The following is a 23,669-nucleotide window of genomic DNA, read 5'->3' as shown; positions in this document are numbered from 1 at the left end:
TCTGAAAAATCGTATAGCCTTTGTTTTATTGATATTAATTCTCATCCCGTGCCTGTCAAATTCACTCAGTAATGCTTGCAGCCCCTTGGCTGACTGACAAACTAAAGCTTGGTCATCAGCAAACCTAACTGATTTTAGGAATTCCCCGCCCACTTTCATTCCTACCTCCAGTTCTTCCCATGCCTCTTTTATCATTTCCTCTACACAAAGGTTGAACAGCAACGGTGATAATGGGCAACCCTGCCTTAAACATGTTATTATTAACAGCTATATTCTGAATGAAATGCAACCTACATGTAGGTCAGCGTAGAATGAATCAATCACATTAAAAATACATGAATACCTTACATACCTTTGGTCCCTCAACATCTATTCTCTCATCTTCCACACCACATCATATCTTTACCGTATTAACCAGCCATTTTTTTTACAGCTCGGACGCAAAGGAAGTGCCGCCTATGTGTACATCAATTTAGCTGGTCCTGCAGGTGCCAATCTTCGAAGATTCTCTTGCGACCACCGAGAGTTAAAAATTCCCAAATAAACCCTTACCCTTTCCTCATTGTCTATTCCTTGACTTCACTCACGTTAGCCACTGAAAACCATTCCAAAAATGAATTAAAAAAACCTTTTTGATGGCACTGTACATGATGATTCCGAGGTAACGAAACCGGGCTAACCAAATGAGATAGTATTTTTGTATGCATAAATTACGTTATTTTGTATGTAAACAATCAGATGATACGCCAAGTGATTACTTTTCCTCCGTAATTGAACTCATAATTGTTCCTTCTGTTAACGGATCGAAATCAAACGCACGACTACAATGGAAGTGTGGAGTGTGCCAAATAGTCCCTTTAGGTTTTTGCGACGTCATTCCTGTTTGGTGGCTGAGTCGTGCGCTTTCAAATCAATTGCATCGACTGCAGAGGTGTAGCCTTGGGGTCAGTCGACGCTCCCATCCCGAAGATCGATACGTTAGCTCCCTTCCGGCCTTCGTCCTCCTTGCGCCAATCACCCGGTTCATCGCGCTTGACATTTAGCTGGGCGCCCTAGTGTTCCTACGACGCGTCACTTGGCATGTAAGGCATTAATTATGCCTCGGCGAGAAGACTCAACTGAGAAAACGTTAGTAATGAGGTTCTCGAGAAACTTGAAGGGTTTAAGTTCGAGCTTTAAGGAATGTGCAAACAAGGATGGGAACAGGTGAAACGTTTAGATATTCGGGAGCTTTTCTTTGGGGTTAAGTGTAGGCAAATCAGTAAGGACCTCTATGGAAGCATTACCTTAGGTTCAAGAAGATTTTACAAAGAGGGGGGAGTTGGTGACGAGGACTTTCTGGCAAAGACAAAGAGTTCAAGAAATTTTAGATGAAAATTTTGATGTGGGGTGAGGATTAGTTTAGCTTTGAAACTTGGTTCTCGTGATAAGTGGATAAACGTAGATTGGAGCTTTTTTGATATGTTGGCGTGAAGGAGAGTTGGAAAAAATTAAATGGAATTGTAGATAAACGAATAAGTTCTACACGTGGTAGGTAGAGGGAGAGAGAGAAATTTGTTGGGTGTAGTTCGAAGGTGGGACAAGTAGATGCAAGAGATAATGAGGGAGACAATGGGATGTTGAACACTATGGTGTAACAGAGGGGAGACTGCTGGGAAAGTAAGGTACAGGGAGGAAAAGGATAGTAATTTCGGATGGAATAAAGGGACTTAAAAAGTACGCAGGGCTAAAGAATGAGTTATTGTAATTGGAAAAATGTTGGATATTTAGTGTCGTATTCGGTAGTGGTTGGGAGTGCTTCGGCAATGTGTCTAGTGCCTTGTTCAATTGGAAAGTTACCCTAAGTTGGTAGATTACTGATTCCTTATCACACAGGATACACACTAAATGGGGGAAGTTTGGTGAAAGTTTGGTGAAGTTTTTTTTAAAAACAGCAGATATGGCAAGATTCATCTGTTAAGAAAAAAAAACCACGATCTTCCAAGGCTGAACAATTTTTTCACGTAAGGTCTTCAAACAACAGGCTATGGTTACTTATGCATGTATGTATAAAATATATACATATATATATATATATATATATATATATATATATATATATATATATATATATATATATATACAGTATATATATATATATTTATTACGACGCTTAATGAGCAACTATGAGAAATAACTTCATCACTGGATGATATCAGCTGGTGTAGTTTTAGCTCATCTCTTCCAAACAATAATTATGACTTCCAAATGTTGATGTGATCAAGGGTCTAAATTTATAATGCCTATGGAATCAAGTCAATTCAGTTGCACTTATCTGAATGTCGAGGACAATATATATTCCTTAGTGAATCCAGATGTTTCAGCTGTAATTAACCAGGACTGCTGTACACCTACAGTGCTTTTTTGTTACTGTTGGAACACTTTTGTTATAGTTAGTTAATTACTGTTGGAACTCTGCTATCGTCATGTTTCTATTTCTACGATTATTTTCGTCTGTTGAATCAAGAAAATGCTCAACATTATTGGAACGTAGTTGTTATTAATTATAGAACATGAATGTAGGTTATGTTCTGTTTGTTTAGTTATCCAAACATTGCAATCTATTTTTGTAATTTCAAATGTTTTTCGGCCGAAATGTTTTACTGAACATGGCATATGTACAAGCCTTTACTGTAATGCGCACCCATATATCAAGAGTGGGAAACAGAAGAAGATAATGAACTATTGGAGCTAAAATGGATATTACACCGTACAATAAAGCTAGCATGAAGTAAACATTGCATTTAATCTAAACAATTCGTTTTTCTAAACCCTGTGAACATAGTTATACTTTGCAAGTGTAAGCGGGTAAGTTAAAAACGTTTTTGCATGAATGTAAACCCGTACTATGGGTCTAGGTTTGCATAACCCGCCATGACACACGGTCCGCACGAAAGGTGGCAACGCTGTTTTTACGTGTCCATACTGCCATCGCTGTGGTAGGAGAACTTCATAGTGAAAACTCACAGGCGTACGCAGTTGTTGGGTTGGGTTGGCGCATGTCCTCGTTGGTTCGCGCACTGGTCTGCTGTGTTCGTTCAGGTGTAGAAATCGAGGCGAGCATAGAAGAGCCAGGCAGCTGTGGTTCGTTTTCTGGTGGCTGACTTTGCTGGAGTACGCGAAATCTATCGTCGCATGTCTGGTGTACATGGTGAGTACTGCATGTCCCTGACGAGTGCGCACGTGTTTTTCAGTTTTCATTTGACTGCCCCTCACATTATTATGTTTAGCTATTTCTTGGGAAAAGAAATTATATCGTTTTCACTGTCGGTTTTAAGCTAGATAGTACTTCAGCTGGCACATCAATTTCCAATTGGAAGAGATTACTCAATATTCATGTACATACAGGTATTATCCTGAAAACTGCCAAGAGGGCGTGTGGCAGGGGGTGTTAGGTCACCTGCCATGAAAATCTTTGATAACGCTTATAGTCTCCCGGCCGAGGGCGTAACCTTGTCGGCCCCGGTGGTGGCGGGGTAACGTACTCGCCTACCAACCTAGAGGTCGCTGGTTCGATGCCCGCCTTGGTGGATTTTCCTCAATCTTGGGTTTGGTTGTGTGTAATCGTCTTCAATTTCTGTAGTGTAAGGGTTAGGTGGAAGAAGGAGTCTCAAACTTGCCCAAATAAGCCGATAAAAAAATAAATAAATATCTCTTACGCCCTCCTATTCTGTCTATTTCTCATTTTCCTGAGTAACTTCCTCTTTTCCCCTATCATAGCAGCAAACGACCAATGCACGCGATGCGGATAGGTATACTAGTTCCAACCCTCCCTTACTGCTAAGACAACAATCCACACTGCGTCGCTTGTGAAGAGCATTGTGATATCATTGTGTGAAGGCCTTCTCAGAGATTTTGGTTTTCGTCATGAAATGTTTTTCTGGTAGTTTCTGACTGGTGGGACGAGCATATTAAACATATAAACGAAAGAAAAACTTAGGGGCCCTTCGTTCGACATTACTGACAGCGACGTCAGGAGCTGGATGAAGAGTTTGTTTAAATACGACCAGCATTGACTGGTCAGCGGACGCCTCGACGGAACAATTATTCAGTAAATGTAGACCACCTATTTTTAAAGGTGCGGTTTGGATGGCCACAAGCAAATTATATATATATAATATCGTGGGAACTTGCTACTTCTTTCTTCATTTCTTCTTAAATTTTGCCTGCCTTCGTGCTCTCTGAAAAAACCCTATTTCATCCTTCCTTTGTCCCATTTCACCCAACGTGTTCTCCCATCTATATCACGGCCTATTCAAAACCACGCTACCACTCAACGTTTCCTCCATTCCCTTTCTTTCTCATTTTCGGATTTCTCCAAGTTTCTCCTTTCCTTTACCCGCCCCATTAAAAACCTCAGTGTTTGAATTACTCTCTGCCCGACTTATTTTCTCCTTTTTCCGAGATGCACCCGCGTCACAAACGCTTCCAATCCACGCTCGTCCTCTTTCCTCAAAGGCAAGGTCTCACGTCCGTAAAACACTGAATCATCATCGTAAGTATGTCAATCCCAAGATTGGTTCGCTGCAACCCTCCATTGTTATCTAGTCAGTGTAATTCCCACACCTACCCTGTTTCATGTCCTTTGCTTCCTATGTACTTTGTCTTCATTTGCGGACGATGAAAGATAAGGCGGTAGTCCAGGGGGTAGAATGTTGGACTGCTGACCGGAGGGTCCCGGGTTCGATTCCCGGGCTTATGGGTACTGGGTGAACTCTACCATCACCTACTAAACCGACCTTCGGGTTGATTGATGTGTTTATGTGTATATATATATATACATATACGAGGGTCATCCGGAAAGTAGTACCCGTTCGTGAAATAAAGACACAAAAGTAAATATTAACAAACATAAAAAATTTTATTTGAAAGAGGATACTTTAAACTACTTCTCAACATAATCTCCAAGCAAATTAAGGCATTTGTCATAACGTGTGACAAGTTTCTGTATTCCTGCTGCATAGTCCTTCGCCGCCAGCTCATTGAGATACGCGAGGGACCCATCTTGCACAAATTTTTGCATAATGCAGATGGTGTTTAACAATTTCATGAACAATTGTTCGAGAAACATTGGGAAAATGCTCACAGATGTCATCAATTGTGACGCGCCGATCGTTCCTCACGAATTCGTCAACTGAGCTCACCAGTTGGTCTGTAATGACAGACGGTCTCCCCGAACGCTCATCGTCGTGTGTGTTCCCCCTCCCCATGTTGAAGTTGCGACACCACCGCCGAACAGACGACTCGTCCATTACATTGTCTCCATACACCTCCTTTAATTGGCGATGAATATCACATGGGCGAACGTTTCTTGCATTGAGGAATTTAATCACTGCCCTCACTTCACAACTGGCGGCGTTCTCAATTTTTTTAAACATTGTAAACAATCACAGAAACAACACAGGCAATGCTAGCGTCACGCAACTTGGCTCAGAGAAGGCAGACAAGCCACTGAAGCTATCTGACCTCGTCCAGCGGCTACTCGCGTCGTCAGCACTTCATGCGGCACGAACGGGTACTACTTTCCGGATGACCCTCGTACATACATATATTATGTATAATATACATAATATATGTATATATATATACATAATATATGTATATATATACATATATTATGTATGTATATATTAAATATATATTTTTATTTATTTATATTACATATTATATATATTTACACACACAAATATATATATATATATCCCTCCCCGGAATACGACCTTGACGTGGTGGAAGGGCTTCTGCGTTCCGATGACCCCTAGAGCTGTGCTGGCGGCTATTTATTGCTCCTGGTAGGGTCACCCATGCCAGATAGGTCGAAGGTTAGGAGCCAGACGAAAGGTAGTCCACGCAGCGTCTGTTCCTCAGTGAGGCGGCTGCAATGGTGTCTGACCCCAGTGGGGCGGCCATTAAGTGATGGTGTCACGTTAAAAACACTATTGAGGAAGGCAACGGGAAACCACCTCAATTATCATTCCCAAGAAAAATATGATGGACTATACAGATATTTTGAGTCCTGGCAACCACGGGGCTCGGCCCAATCGGCCGTGTGTCGTGCCCGGCAGCGGGGGAGGCAAGGCTTCCGCGGTCGTCATCCCACGAAACCCTTGCAAGGGAAAACCAGCAGCAGCAGGACAGAAGACGCAGGAGAAGAACACAAAATTAGTTAGAATAGGAACGTGGAATGTTAGGACAATGATGAGGACAGGGAAATTGGAGAATGTTAAGCGAGAGATGGAAAGGGGAAATATAGATGTTTTAGGTCTATGCGAGGTGAGATGGAAAGATAGCGGGGATTACTGGAGTGATAAGTATAGAATAATATACAGCGGTGGGGACGAGAGCCAACGAGGGGTTGCCATAGTATTAAATGAAGAGGTAGGAAGAAGCGTAGTCAACATAGAGCAGGTAACGGATAGAATACTACTAGTGGAGATGAAAGCAGAACCGACGAACTTAGTTATTATTCAGGTATACATGCCACCGAGCAACCATAAGGAAGAAGAGGTCGATAGGATATACGATCAGTTAGAGGACATGATCGCGTGTGTTCCTGCAGGGAAACATTTGATAGTGATGGGGGATTGGAATGCGACGGTAGGCGAAGGAAGAGATGGTGATGAGGTGGGGGACTACGGTTTAGGCACGAAGAATGACCGCGGGTAGAAAGCAGTTGAGTTCTGCAGGATACAGGGGTTAGTCATCACCAACACTTGGTTTAGACACCACAAAAGACGCAGGTATACATGGAAAATGCCAGGTGACTCGGGAAGATATCAGCTAGATTATATCCTGGTTAGACACAGGTTTAGGAACAGTGTGATAAATTCCCACAGCTTCCCGGGAGCGGATGCGGACTCAGACCACAATTTAGTTGTTATGAAATGTAGCGTACGATTCAAAAAGATAAGGCAGGGGCGGCGAGTTAGAAAATGGAATGTAGAAGCATTAAATGGGTTGAATAGGAAGGAATACAAACAGGTGGTAGAGAAAATCATGGAGGATGGTAAAGGGCTTAGTACTATCGAAGAAAAATGGGAAATGATCAAGGAAGGTTTGTCTAAAGCCGCAAAAGACACTATTGGAACCGTTAACGCTAAAAGGACTAGGAAACCATGGATCACGGATGAGATGATTACAAAGATGGATGAGCGGCGAAAATGGAAGAATATAAGTACAGAATTAGGCAAAATGAAGTACAAAGAATTGAACAATACATTGCGGCGGGCAACAAATAAAGCAAAAAAAGCATGGTGGAAGACGCAGTGCGAGGATATGGAAAGTCTGCAGAGGAAGGGTGAAATCGGTGCGCTGTACAGCAAAGTTAAATCTTTATCGGGAAGTAAGAAAGGAAGAACTATGCTAACAGTTAGACATAAGGCGGGTAAGGCAATAGTTGACGCAGGAAAGATCCAAGAGAGATGGAAGGAGTATATAGAAGAACTGTATACTAAAGAACTCAGACCAAAAATGTTAGACATTGAAAAAGAAAATGACGTAGAGGAAGACAGCTTAGGTCCAGGCATACTAGACAATGAGATAGAAAGGGCCTTAAGGGAGATGAAACTAAATAAGGCCGTGGGGGTAGATAACATTCCCGTGGAACTTTTAAAATGCTTAGGAAAATGTGGGAGGAAGAGGCTATATGGGCTGATCCGTAGTATTTATGAGGAGGGAATCTGGCCGGAAGACTTTGTGAGATCAGTTTTAGTTCCTATTCCGAAAAAGGTAAAGGCCACGTCATGTGAGGACTATAGGACAATTAGTTTGATATCCCACGCAGCTAAAGTTGTTCTCAGGATCATAAACAAAAGGATAGAGAGTAGGGAAAATGATTACTTAGGGGATGATCAGTTTGGGTTTAGGAAGGGGAGAGGTACGCGTGATGCCATTGCAGTAATGAGATTATTAATCGAGAGGAATATAGAACGCAACCAGGAGGTATTTGCCTGTTTCGTAGATTTCCAAAAAGCGTTTGATAGAGTGAATTGGGAAAAACTAATGAGTATATTGCAGAAAATAGGAATAGATTGGAGGGAAAGGAGGCTAATCCGCAACCTGTACATGTCTCAGACTGCTCAGGTGCGGGTGGGAAACGGGGAGTCAGGATGGGCAGTGTTAGGAAGGGGTGTAAGGCAGGGTTGCCCATTATCACCGTTGCTGTTCAACCTGTATGCAGAGGAAATGATCAAAGAGGCATGGGAAGAACTGGAGGTAGGAATGAAGGTGGGCGGGGAATTCGTAAAATCAGTTAGGTTTGCTGATGACCAAGCTTTAGTTTGTCAGTCAGCCAAGGGGCTGCAAGCATTGCTGAGTGAATTGGAAATTCAGTGCGACAGGTATGGGATGAGAATCAATATTAATAAAACAAAGGTAATGCGATTTTCTAGAAAGAAAAAGGCCAAGCTTAACATTAAAATAGGAGGGCAAAAACTAGAGCAGGTAGAACAGTTTACGTATCTCGGTAGTTTTTTGGACCAACAGGGTCAAAGTAGTAGGGACGTAAGGAGAAGAATTGCGCTAGGCAAAGAGGCTTTCACAAGGAGGAGGGAGTTGATGACAGGGACTTTGAGTAAGGATGTTAAGAAAAGACTCGTAAAAACTTTGATATGGAGCGTAGCTATGAACGGCGCGGAAACGTGGTCATTGAAGCAGGAGGATAGACGTAGACTGGAGGCTTTTGAAATGTGGGTGTGGAGAAGAATGCAGAAGGTGAAATGGACAGAGAAGAAAACAAATGAGGAAGTACTTGGTATGGTGGGCGAGGAGAGGGGTTTGTTGGGAGAAATCCTGTGGAGGCAGGAAAAGTGGATGAAGGCGGTATTGACCGGCAGTGGGATGTTGAAGACTGTGATAGAGGGGAGAATGTTAGGCAAACGATGAAAGGGAAAGAACAGGATAGGGATGTTGGACGGGATGAAGGGAGAAACTACTCAGAGATGAAGAGGGATCTGATATAGAGTAGGATGCTGGATTTTGTGTTTTGTTAGGAGTAATAAAATATTTGTTTGGTAGTTGTGTCCATCCAAAAACCTACCTTAACCGGTAGATTACCTTAATATATATATATATATATATATATATATATATATATATATATATATATATATATACCATTATACCATGAACACAGTAATCAACCCAAAGGTCGGTTAGGTAGGTGATGGTGGAGTTCACCCAGTACTAAGCCCGACGGCGTGTGAAATTCACAAATCAGGGTAGGGATCCAGTTCCTTTCCCTGAGCTGGTTATGTTTTCCCAGGAAGACCTGGTACCCGAAAAATCACATAGCTTGGGTGGAGCTGCAAGTGGCCAGTGTCTTGCCCGGGAATCGAACCCGGGCATATATATATATATTTTATTTTATACATTTATTCTTTTTTCACATCTTTGCTCAGTGAACCCGTCGTGAATTCTCTTCTTCCTTCAAATACCTCTTTCGCTAACGCAATTATTCTCCTGGTGCCCTATCAAAATTTCCCTTTTCCTCTGAATTACATAAACTCCTCCATCTGATCTAGTTTATTCCTTCCCGATTTGATATTTCATGTTGCTTTTATAAATCATGTTCTTCATAAGGCTCAACGTTCCGATCTTCCTGCCGAGATTATGTTCGAGATAATACAGAAAAGGTTTATTTTTATTTGTTACCCTTATTGTTTCTACATGAGAGCGAAAATTGCGATTGAATGGCGAACACTAAGTAAGTAATTGAGGAACTCATTTTTTATTTTCTTCGTTAAGCCCATCGTTTTTGCCCCGTTCGTTCGTGCGAAGTTCCTCCCTTTAGTCTCTCCCCTCCGACTCCTTCCTGCCGCGATAAGCGAGGTACGGTCGTAGTTCATTCATGACGAATGGCGTTCGTCTCCCCCTTATTGACTGAGATATCTCTTAGCCTCCCTCTATTACGAGCAACATTATGGCGTTCCAGTTTTTCTCGTCACGCAGTGGGTGGTATCTTAAGAAATGAGTCTGCGTTGTCAATCCATTAAAGGACATAAAGATCAGCGAAGAAGGGGTTTTAATAACGGTTGGACTTGGGGACTTGCACACCCCTCTCCTCTTGAACAAACGTTCGTGTTCCGAAATATTTCATCCTATTCGACCAGTACACACAGGCGCGGGAGGGAGTAATTGGATTATGGGGGGGTTGTTTCTCAGCCAGACGGCAGTTATGCGCAGTTATAAAAGACGGTGATAAAAAATGCGAGTTTCCACGGAATAACAGGGATAAATGAGCTGACTCTGAAAAATATGAGCGTTTTTTTACCATGTGGACTTTTGATGGCAAAATATAAAGTTTTAGGTGTGTGTATATCTATCTACATGTATGTATCTATACATATGGATAAATATCATATGTAATTATACACATATGTATATATATATATATATATATATATATATATATATATATATATATATATATATATATATATAGTGTGTGTGTATGTATTTACGAGATTACCCAAACGAAATTCGAAGAAAAAAATGGTTCGCATGAAAGGGGTTCAGCGCAAATGTTCGCCATAAGCACCTCGTACTTTCTCAAGCGGCAGTATTGCCAAAACTATCGCCATTTGGGTTGTAATAAGCTTAATTCGGTGTTCTTTTCTATTTACCGGGTCAGCCATGGAAACCGATAAATGATACAAAGTGCCTTACTCTTCTGAGATCTCTTAATTGCTTGACTAAATGCTTTTAATAGAAATTCCGGACTCCTGCTAATTTTCTATAAAATTATTACCACGTTGACGCAATGATTCCATGGCTTCCGAGAACAGTTCTGTAGGATGGGTCCATTTTGCTCACTGTAAAAACCGGTTGGTTCTAGATCGAGGCTTCTTGGGTTCGCTGCCACTCTACAACGCTTGGGCATCTTTGAACCTCAGCGCAACCACGAAGGCATATTTTATATACATACCCACGACACTACCACAACAGTGCCTATCTTTCACACTAAACTGACGATTTCAGTTTGAAAATGAGTCTGCTAACAAGTGGCTGCTAAAACGAACCATATTCACTGCAGCCTTTTGTATTTGTAAAGAATGTTCGCGTATTTCAAACTAAATCCCATATTTCTATCTACTCACATTCTTGAGAAAAAATTGGGATACCTTAGAACTTAAGTATACATCAGATGTACTTACTCGTATATTCGAGGGGATCGAGATGGTGCGGGGGCTAACTTATTGGCTTCCCACCCTGAGGGCGCGGGTTCAAATCCCGGCGGTGTTGAATATTTTTCGGAGGTATCTCGATCCCTACTTGTGAGGTGCTTTGTGGAGGGCACTTTGAGCGAGTACGCCGTCCGTCGGATGGGACGTTAAGCTGCGGATCCTTTGGCGCCGTTCGTAAAGAGTAAGCTAATGCCGACGCCGGGTTTCTCTCCATCTTTCATCCTTTCCTGTCCATCCCCTATGGCGCAAATGACCTCGGCAGTCGGTCGCCTCCCCTAAAAACTACTGCTACTCGTATATTCGAAGGGACAGCCTTCACCAGTATGCTTAAAGTGTGATTTTTTTATTTAGTAATTTTTATGTCGTGCGTGAATATTATTCCCCGACGAGCAACAGGTTTTCTCCTCCGTTCAAAAGTGTAGGTTAATGTCATATTTTTTATTCGTTTATGTCCATAAGTTCTTCGAAATATCACATAGTGGGAATAATGCGCCTTGATGGGTTCAATTAAATCAATGTCACACGAGGGCCAATTTTCCGAACATCGTGATAGAAATTTTGGGTACACTTTATTTTTGTTCCTACAAACTGGGGACTCTATTTAAAGCTACAAGTTATTTTATAAGTTCTTGTAATTTGCGCTCATGGAATCTACTGATTGTAACAAACGTAGCAGTACTTGCTACTTGCCTGCGTTTTACCGGATGCGAATTAAAAAATTCTACATTTAATTTTAAACTGTTTGCATAGGAGTTTTAAATCATATTGTAGTTTGAAGGAACGACAAACTCCTTGGAAGCCTATTTACGATGAAAATCATGTAAATAAAGTGTAGTAACTGATCAAGTTCCTTTCACCCGGTACAATGAAATTGCAAAAATAAAAAATATAAAAGAATTACACTTGTATTAAACGTGTATTAAATGGAGGAACTCACGTAAATTGGATACCATTTGTATTTCTTTGATGTTTCATGGGTTGTAACCACTGTAAGTTCGCCGAAAGTGATATAGAACTTCGTAGATGGTAAACATTTCACGATAGTACTCGACTGAATGGACTTGAATATGTGGGATAATAGGCCAATGGCAACAATCAATGAACAATTTGTTTATTTTGAAAGCTTCCTAACGACGCAAACAAACGACTTACTGATTTGAAAATAACCATCTAGAACTAGTATTCCAAGAGTATCAATGTGCGTGTTTTCCAAACGTGAGTTGTTATTTGTTAATTATATTCAAGGTGTATTTTATCCAATACTTTTTCGAGCGAGATTCGGAACTATAATGTTAACAAAAAATTAATCCGCACAAGCTCATTTCAGAAGAGCCCGATTTCGGCGTTCACTTCAGTTACGGTTTTCGGATAAATTGAATAGATTAAAATTTGAATGAAAATTGTTGACAAAGTTGACCGATGAATGGGGCTTCTGAAAGGAAAACGGTTACTTGAAGAGCAAACAAGGTGACAATGGCGGGCAACGATGCGATACAATTTTATATAGCGACTTGAATGAAAAAATGATTGACATTTTGAAACCACAAGGATGAGGCATATAATTAGCAGGAACGCTAATTAAGAACATGTCCACAATAAGCCCTTCAAAGTCGTCGTATTGTGCAATACTTCCGAAGTTTTGTATCTTGTTAGTGGGAGCTACGTGATAAGTCGCATGCACGACTCGTTTTCAGGAATGAACTAAATTTGGCCTCAAACTCAAACTTGGGGTGCGTTACTTTCAAATTTTCTCATTCACTGGTAATCGGACTTCGTTTATATTCTCCTATATTATGCATTTCAAAGGCAAGGGTGAATTGTCCGAATTGAAAATTGTGGTGAAGGGTTTGTTTTGATCAGGGTGGAAAATGAGATAGGTCGATGTTTCGTTTTGTCATCGCCTCTCACAATTTTGATAAAAGGTCAACTAAGGGCGGAATTCTCTCATAATCTATTTGTTTTATAATTTAGCATCACATCTTGCCCGCAGAAAAAACATTTATGGCATCCTAAATTATTAAATTAATTGATAAACATCCGTGGACATTTTTTATCATTATATTGCCATGTAATGAAATAAATCAGGGTTTTGATTAATAAAAGCACTTGTCGAACGACATAGCATTCAAGCACATCTGTTAGTTAGGGAAGGACTGATTGCTATCGGCGATATATAAATTTATCCGACATTTCCTTTAAATGCGTGGGTTTCGAAGGATATCGCACGACTGGAAAAAAATCTAAAGATTTAACATGGAATACTAATATTGTTTTGCGCCGATGTCGGTCAGACTATACCAAAACTTGTATTCGGGAGTAGTATATATTGAAAAAGTAGCACTTAGCAGTTGCGACGAAAAAATATAAAAAAATACCAACAGTAAACGTAAAACAAACTATTTTTTCTTCTGAGAAATACAGCTCGTGCTGTCAAAACGCCAAACAACGAGTGAGTGCCATTTCATGTTTGGTCTATTTTACCAAAAATTCGGAATGTGTGTTTCTTTTTTTATGTGTTTCTATGTTTTTTTTGGTCGTTATAATATATATGTTATATATATATATATATATATTGATATTACTGATATTTTTATAACTTCCTTATTAAAAACCAAAACTCATTCTTGCTTTAATCAACTAACACTTTTTATTGACATCGAAATTACTCCTTTGCGAAACGACAACATTAATAGTGTGGGCAGCATCTTTGTTGATGACTTATATTTTAAAAATCAGTACTCACCTGAGTTTCTGCACAGCCTCACCATGCCAGGTGTACCTACACACCAGTTAGCTATTAAAGGGAATGCTATCGTCATTCTAAAGTAGAATCTCAACACAGAATAATCACTTATGCACTGATGGTACACAAATGAGAATAAAACTAATGCGTAGATAGTCAATAGATTGCGATTGGAAGCTGGAATATTAGGTGGCAGTCTCATCCTCAAGAAAAAAAAGAAAGGCGCACATTTACGTCCGCTACTGAGGTTTGCTCTACAACGGATAAACCTCTCTGTCACTCCGGCCTTCCCAGTGATGATCTGTAAAGCGCATGGTCAGTCACTAAACAAAATTGACGACTATCACGTATCTACGCCAGACAGCGTTTCCTTATGGTCAGCTTTAATATTACTACTAGTCAAACGCGTTCATTTAAAGGTTTTGAAAAATCTCCTCAACAAATGAATATGGCCGCTTGAAGGAGGAAATCATTGTATGCACAAAAAATATTGTATTTGTTTGCCGAGCGCTGGGACATTATTGATTAATTAAACTGTTTACTATTTGTCGAAATTGAATTGTTTACCTCATTGATTGTCATATTTAGTGATAACCGTTTTGACATTTCATTACAATTGGAAATTATTTTGATGGGTTACAAAATCATGTAAAGTTTTTCAACGGATGTGAGGTAAACCGGTGGGGAAAATAAGTGTGTGGATAAAATGACGATTGACTTTATTGATTTCAAGTGAAGGATTAACTAGTTCTACGTTACGTTACTTCCGGGAGCTACGTTATATATGTAGAAAACGAAATGTTTGCAAGGTAGTTGTTCCTAAACTATGCGCGTCATATCTGTTGAATTCCTTAACGTGGTGCAAAATTAATTTTATTTCGTTTCAACACCCGTTGTAAATCGTCAACGAGTTGAAAAGCTATCATTTTACATACTCGATTTTGAGTGGTGGGCTAACTAAGTAGATCTATTGAGATATACTATTTGACTGTGTCACGCCGAATGGACGTGTTAATTGTCACGGCGTCGCCCCACCGAAGACGACGTCTTCAACGCCCACTCACCTGCGTGTGCGTGGAGCCGCCCCTGTCCCTCGCGGGGATGCCCCTGGCTTGTAGCACGTGCACCGACATCTTCCGGAGCGGGGCGTCGTAGGCGAAGGCTACCTCGAGGTGTCCGCACTTGGACACGAGAGGAGTCGGTGATGGTGCGCTCTGGATGTCCCCCCCTTGCTGTTGCTGCTGCTGCTGCTCTTGGTCCTGGACCTGCCCCCCCTGGTCGACGAAGGGCGGAGGGGAAGGTGACCCCGAGGATGAGGTCGTGGTGGTTGTCTGGTGGGCACCGGAGTCGCTGAACCCTCCACCTCCTCCTCCTCCCCTGGGGTATGCTTCCAACAGGTGCTGCTCCTGTGGGACGACCACGATGCACTGCGGGGAGAAATGGGGAGGGGTGTTTGGGCCGGGGACCGGAGACGAGGCCTCGGACGGAGGGTCCTCGAGGTCCACCGCCTTGGCTGCGGCGAGCCAAGAGAGTTTGGGACGAGTGTTGACCCTGGGTCGTGGGCTGGTTGCATCTGCGATGACGCCCCTTTGGGCCTCGCCCTCCTGCCCGACCATCCTCAAACCCTCGAGATTGTGGGATATCAGAGACGTGGTGTCCAGTTGATGGAACACGTTCGACTATTGAGTTGCACCCGGGTTCAATTCCGGGCGACACTTCTTCAATTACACACCAACAAGTCCGAACTGTGTTATGTTTTTCCTGTTAAATCAGATCTTCTAACTGGGAAACCGTAGCCGGTTAAACAAGCTACAAGGAACTATCGCCACAAACCCAAAACTATAAATGTCTCACATGATATAACAGTGGGCAGAGTATTACTGGACTATTGAACAGGAGGGTACAGGGTTCGATTCCGGATTGCACCACTGATTTTGCACTCTCAGCTTCAATTAACATTCCTGATATTGCAGTTCTTCCAGTAAAACCGCCGATTGTGCGTCGAGTAAGCAATTCAGCCACACTGCAACTCTATTAATGTATGTGTTTCCCGCACCCTACTGTGGTTTAGGAGGGGTCTTCCCACTCAACCATTGCGAACCAATCGTCTGGGCCAATTTCCAATCGTTCCGCGGTTTGTTTTCGGTCTCAATCTCCTTTTACTACGAGAGATCAGGGCAAGAGCGTCCACGGCTACAGCGAGGCCCGTCTCTCGTCGCCCTAGTGACTGACAGTGACCAGGGGCGCGGTCTCCCGCCTGGCGGTCGCCTTCGCTTCGGAGGATACGGAAGGGGGGTAAGGGGCTATAAAGGGGGGGTTGAAATAAGAGGGTGTGGGAGGGAGAGCGTGGGCGAGACCCCTTATACAGCCTTCTCTCTATACACGCCTCTTCCACCTCCATTTCCTCCCCTCCAATCCATTCACGAGGAGGAGCATGCGCGATGCGGTGGATGTAGGGGGTTCAATTCGTCATCCGCACTTAAATCTCGTCAGGGATGGAGGCAACAGTATCGAAATTATCGAATTATGTACTTAAGTGAATCGATATATATACGAGTACATATACATAAATAAATGCATATATGTGTATATATATATATATATATATATATATATGCATATACACACACAAACACACATATACACACACATACATACATACGTCTATATATATATATATATATATATATATATATATATATATATATATATATATATGTGTGTGTGTATATATCTATAAAGAGGAGAGAGGGTGATTTTGTAGGGCAAAAAGATTCAGGAGTAACTGAGAGACAGTGGGATGCTGGAGGAATAATTCTGGGAGGGTGGTATTATAATTATTATTATTATTTGGTAATCTACCGGTTAAGGTAGGTTTTTGGATGGACACAGCTACCAAATAAATATTTTGTGACTCCTATCTAAACACAAAATCCAGCATCCTACTCTACATCAGGTCCTTCTTCATCTCTAAGTACTCTCTTTCTCCCTTCATCCCGTCCAGCATCCCTATCCTGTTCTTTCCCTTTCATTATTGCAATGACATCACGCGTACCTCTCCCCTTTCTAAACCCAAACTATTCATCCCGTAATCATTTGCCCTACTCTCTCTATCCTTTTGTTGATGATCCTGAGAACAACTTAAGCTGCGTGGAATAACTTATTGTCCATGTAGTCCTCACATGATGTAGCCTTTACCCTTTCCGGAATAGGAACTAACACCGATCTCACGATATATATATATATATATATATATATATATATATATATATATATATATATATATATATATTGGAATGTATACATATATGTATATGTATACACACACGTCAATAAAAACATATCTAATTATTTCTTTAATAAGCAGACCACCGGGGTAGGTATTTTATGGACCCTGGCAAGACACACTTCTCTACTTGTAAAACCTAACTAAAAAACAATATCCCCATACTAAGAGCACATATTAAAAACCTCATTCGTTAGTTCTGAATACTTTCGATCCCCCTTAATTTTAAAAATAATTCCTGTTCTATTTTCCTTACTATATACCACCCTCTAACGTTGTCATTGGAGCAGGAGGATAGACGTAGACTGGAGGCTTTTGAAATGATGGTTCCGAGAAGGATGGAGAAGGTGAAATGGACCGAGAAGAAAACAAATGAGGAAGTACTTGGTATGGTGGTCGAAGAGAGGGGTTTGTTGGGAGAAATCCTATGGAGGCAGGAAAAGTGGATGAAGGGGGTGTTGACCGGCAGTGGGATGTTGAAGACTGTGATAGATGGGAGAATGTTAGGCAAACGAGGATAGGGCAGGAACAGGACAGGGATGTTGGACGGGATGAAGGGAGGAAGAAAGTACTCAGGGATTAAGAGGGACCTGATGTAAACTAGGTTGCTGGATTTTGTTTTGTTAGGAGTCACAAAACATTTATTTGGTAGTTGTGTCCATCCAAAAATCTACCTTAACCGTTAGATGACCTAATAATATATATATATATATATATATATATATATATATATATATATATATATATATATATATATATATATACCACGATTGTACGGAAAAACTCACACGAGCGGCACAATAATGGGCTGACACAATATAACACAAATAGAATAGAATAGCAACATTTAAAAGAACACTCACACGGTAAATTGTTCGAGCTTTCGGCCCTCTCAGAGGCCTTCTTCAAGAGAGACTCTCTTGAAGAAGGCCTCTGAGAGGGCCGAAAGCTCGAGCAATTTACCGTGTGAGCGTTCTTTTAAATGTTGCTATTCTATTCTATTTGTGTTATATTGTGTCAGCCCATTATATATATATATATATATATATATATATATATATATATACATATAAATGTGTTAATGAGAGTCATTAGTCAGAGAGTCAAAGTTAGTTCCTTCTCTTTCTTGAGAAAGGTAGCATTGCTACCAAAAATTCGGAATACGGGTGAATTCCTTTTTTTTGGTGGTATATATATATATATATATATATATATATATATATATATATATATATATATATATACATATACAAATTGTGATAAGTCCTACACCCATATGTAAAAGCTTCAATCCTACGCTTATCCTCTTTCCCTTGCCTCGTGTGGGCGTGGATGAAGCGATGCGTGGCTGGAATGCAACGGACTGAAAGGGAAGCAAATGAGGAAGGGCCAAGCTGGGTGAAAGGAGAAGAGAGGAGGAGCGTTGTTAAGAGAAATTCAAATGAGGCAGGTAATATGGACGCAGAGAAATTTTTATTTGATGGAATGTTCAATGTTAAAGGGATGAATGTTGGGCGTATGAAGAAGAGGTAGGAATAGGATAGGTGGCGTATATTGGACGCAATGGAAGGAAGGAGGAATTATGAGGAATTGAAGAAGGATATATCATAATGTCGAATTTCATGTTGTGTATTTTTACGGGTGTCAGAGAAATTTATAGTTGTTCAGTCTTTGTCTATCAGAAACCTTTCTGAAATAGGTATAATAACTGACACAAATTTTTCTTTCGCGGAGACAAGTCAATAAACCAAATTTTGCCCGAAGAATGTATACATAAAAATACGAGACGCATTAGAATCATTGCTCTAATTCCCCATAAAAAAAAATATAAAAATCCTATTCGTAAAATGGAATTGGCTTTTAGCATTGATTTACAAGCATCAAATGATAAGAAAGGATGTTAACTTTAGAAAGCATGTATTTTACTGTTTCAGAAACTGCTGAACGATTGAAATAACGGATAACATTTATTAATTCCTAATTTAAGGAAAGCCTGAAGATATATATCGCAGCGACGGGAACTATGCGATGAAAAACGGTCGTGGAATAAATATTTTCATAATGGTATGACTAAGTATTTTGATTTTTTTCAATCAACTAGGAATATTGGAGACACTAGAATCCAAAAGTGAGAAGGAAATACATGCATACAGACGGAAATGGAATGCGGTCTCAGGGTCAAAAATTGAATATCAAGGACGGCGATGTTATCGATAAAAGTATGTATCGAATGAAATACTGTGTTGAATACGTAAATAACTAAATTTCATTATGAAAAAACAGATTATTTTGCAGGTCATAGAAATTATCAATATCAGTAGTAAAAATACGTAAGGGCATAGTTTGGCTAAACTCGTGTTGGCGCTTAAATAGTCACGTGTAAGATGACCTATTCATTCCAAAATGAATGTTTTTTAAAAAAATGATTTTCTGTCGTATTAAGCAAGATCCAACAGGTGTAGCTGCAACGGCGAAAATGTTTCATCCATAATGAAAATGTATATCAATTAAAAATAGTTGAATGAATTGCATATCAGAGGACATAACCAAACAAAATTATCGGCATTGGCGATAATCTCGAAATATTCAATATGGCCATTAAAAAAATGTTGATTATGAAAAATATCGAAACGTATTAACATCATTAAATATCTTCCATCTCTTCATCTCCTACCGAGTTTAAGGGATTTCCCTGAGGTACCTCTCTGGCAGGGCTTCCGCGAATAATAATATATTTTTCCGCACGTGTGTTTTTCCAGGTACGGAAAAGCTGTAAGCGTAATGTATTCCCTTTTGTTTTGACATCACCAGCCGTTGGGGACGGCGAACACTTCGCGACCGAAAAGTAAACATTTTTTTCAACGGACCGTATAATTAAAAAAAACGAAAGAACTCCCTTACCTGTTGATTTTTGATCCTTTTTAAGTCTACAATTCTCATTCGTATTTATACTTTAGGGCTTTTCCATTAAAAAGTAGTCATGGTTTTTTCATCGTGAAGATATTTATTTTTATTTTATAGTGTTTTCCTGATGTTTAATATATATCGTTGCTTATTTTATTCATTTTGGTGCAGTCTTAGTTAGCAGTGGCCTTTGCAATTTGGTACATGGTCAATTCGACTACGGCTATGATGGAAGTAAAACTTGTCACTGCTTTGAAATGTCGCTTTCCCCGGGTAAATATCATCAGCCCAGGTCTAGGTATTCTCTTCCTTATATCGCAAAAAGAGGAAGCTGATTTAAGATGTATAAGAGGGGGGGATATTCAATATCAAAGGAAATTGGACCCATAACTCCTGATTCTGCTGTTAAGGGAGTAAACATTGGTGCGGATATTGCTATTGTGACAGGGGATGGTCGAATAATGTAATGAGTTTGCTTATCAAGAATATTGATTTTCCTTTGTTTGGAACAAACACGTAATGGTATGGAAATATAGCACATTGTACGTGTTTGTTTCACAAAATCGCCATTATTTCACGAAAATTAGTGTGTTCCTTAATCCTGACAAATATTTGTCCAGACCTTAGCCACATTTGACTTCTTCCTTTTCCCCAATGTAAAGAAGCAATTTCGTTGAAATTGTTTTTACGTTACTAAGAGCGGACGAGGGCGAACCGAATATGTTTAAACCTGCAACGGCTGCTGTTGACGATTTGCTGTCGTCAAATCATTGAAATTCTTACCATATTTTCATTACATGTAAAAATCTAGATAAATAAATAACGCTAATCAAATGTTTAGCACACCAATTATGTGAATAAAAACTTTTGTGGTCAGTTACTATTGAGAAGCAGTCTTCCCGTGATTTATTTTGCGCCAAATAGTTGGGCATGTCAAATACTCCTGATTTTGGTGGTATACTTTTGAAATAAAAATGGTGGAAATGCCGTTGGATAAAAACATGAAGTCAAAGCACCTCTAAAACACGTCACAATTGTGGTATGGTTTACTCCTAGTCAAGGAGGTTGGATCGTGTGACTATACGAGTCAGCATGTCGCCTTAATTCAGGTAAGAATACGAGTGATGATTATCAATGCAATAACTATTAACGCGCATTTAGCAAATGGTTATGGTGTGAATATATATGTAGATTTTTTAAAGAATTCTTAAGAGATTTTCGTTATTTTTCCTCGAAATAAGCCCCAAAACTTATTTTGGACTTTCTTTAGAGCCTATTTTTTTAACTATACGATTTAGTTTGTTTTTTATACCAAAAATAATTTTATGTAATTGAAACAAAAGTCGTTAGAAGCTGTTATGTTAAAATCATTACATATATTATGATTGCACAAATAATACCAGTTTTGAATCAGAGAACAGCATGTATTTCTCAAAAAATAAAACTGATTATTCTGTTGTCGATAGTCTTACACGGTCATAGGAGCGTGTATTAAATCTTAGATATTCGATTCCAATTTCTGTGAAAATTAACTCATAAAGATCTTTTATTATCATCATTTGAAATAGTGCACTCATGACTAGAAATGCAGAAAATGTTATCACTGTATCACATAAATCTCTTATACGTGACATCTCCGAGCAACATATTAAAATAATTATTTTTCCTCGTCTGTCTCTGAAAAACATATGTGTATTCGCCTTCGACGTGAAAGCCAGAATTATGAAGTAGTGTAATGCAATTAATATTAGTAGAATTTTATTAGAAATCTGATAAGTCATCAAACACGGTAATCAACTGGTAATGGGTGGTTTGGTAGCGTGAGCGAGAATAGAGTTGACGTAATGGTTTAAACGGCTTTGAAATTCGCATTTCAACGCGGTAAAAAGTTGGCCCTATTCCTGCGTGTCGCCTGTGCTTTCTCAGGAAGATCTTTTATTCGAAAAATTGCACAGCAAGGGATTAAGACAGTTTAATTTTCCTAGAACTACTTTTGTAGAAAAATACTTCCGGAAGATAATACATATATGTGGCTTTCGCCAATGGCCATCTTTAAGAGGGGTAACTATGTATTCAAAGTGTGTTGCTAGGACGAGGGAAAATGTTAAAAAAATGAAGAAATATGGGAAGAGGTTGTCGAAACTCGGAAAATATATTCTCTATTGAGCAATTAGCTTGGAAAATCGTCGGAAAATTTAAATAAAAAACTTTATTGCCGTGAATGAAAATTTCCCTAAATCTTGGCGAAATGAGAGCATTGCATTTACGAGTGAAACATCGCAGGCAGTCTTTAAGTAAATGAATGTAATGAGGTTCTCAAGGAATAGCCATTGTTAATGACTCATCAAAACTTAGAGAGCATAAAGTTTTCTTGTTGAGACAACTCGTTAAGAAGTGTTTTAAGAGAAAATTGAAAGAAGTAATTAGGATATTAAAAGATGAATGCCCTTAATGAAGGAATTTATTACAAAAAAAACGAGGTAGCCGATGACTAAGGGCAAGTATGATGTGAAAATATCAGTAAAACTTCAAAACAAAATGTATTTTGTATTGGTTGAAACTTTGTCGTTGCTGCAAGAGGATAAACGTAAATTGGAGTATTTTGAGATGCTGACGTGGAGAATAAAATAGAATAAAGTGAAGGATGGTAAAACAAACGTGAATGGGCGAGGCATTATGGAGGAGGAGATAGAGAAAGCCGTTCCTCAAACACGTCATCTTGTTTTTTGCAGTGTATTTTATAAACATTGCAATCGTTGCCATGGGAAAAACCGAGAGAAAATGTAACAAAATGCATTATGGCTTTATTAATGGGAAAATGGCTGTTACATCAGGAAAACGAAATCTACGTTAACATTCCTGTGTTTGTAAATGGGGCATACATTATGGGGAAATATTCTCAAGCAAATCTGATGCGGGAAATATAACACTGAAGACTCGTTTGATTTTTTCCAAAAAAATGATTTCAAATTTTTTTATTTCTTGCGTAGTATATTCGGAAAGCGACACTATTTACTACCGCCCGTAGTTTAAAATCATCATTTTATCGTATTCATAAGAATTAAATGGAAATATATCATTCCGGAGTAGAATATTTATTAATTAATTGAAAGAAATGTAGAGGGTAGTGGAGGAGAATTTTGGGAGAAAATCGAAGAAGACAGGCAAGTGAATACGGTAGATATTGCGCGAGAGGCGGCAATATGCCGAAGAATATATATATATATATATATATATATATATATATATATATATATATATATATACATATATCTTGGACCCGGGTTCGAATCCCGGTCAAGGCGAATGATTTTTACGCTCTGAAATTGCTGTATTGAAATAAGAAAATCCTTTACAAAATTTTTCAAATAAAAAAACAATTGCCTTGTTACTCAAAAGGTCAATTCTTTGTTCATAGGAAAAGTGCGCTTCGAAATATTTACAAAGGAAGCATTATTATTGTTATTGAATAAATTTAGTCCTACTAGGGTCTCTTTTGTTTACAATGCTGTAT

General features: G+C 39.5%; 1 protein-coding gene across 1 annotated transcript in view; it reads right to left on the bottom strand.

The window, feature by feature from the left end:
- Syt14 (Synaptotagmin 14) overlaps positions 1 to 23,669 on the bottom strand; it is a 494,521-nt gene that overhangs the window by 24,575 nt on the left and 446,277 nt on the right. The window contains exon 4 of the mRNA XM_071598065.1: positions 15,030 to 15,392. Coding sequence (XP_071454166.1) covers positions 15,030 to 15,392 — 363 coding nt within the window. The remainder of the gene's footprint in view (positions 1 to 15,029; positions 15,393 to 23,669) is intronic.

Source organism: Hetaerina americana, unplaced genomic scaffold (genome assembly GCF_022747635.1).
Source record: "Hetaerina americana unplaced genomic scaffold, ioHetAmer1.1.p SCAF_9, whole genome shotgun sequence".
Classification (NCBI taxonomy): Eukaryota; Metazoa; Arthropoda; class Insecta; order Odonata; family Calopterygidae; genus Hetaerina; species Hetaerina americana.
The sequence above is the reverse complement of the archived record's forward strand: the minus strand, read 5'-3'. Positions and strand labels throughout refer to the sequence as shown.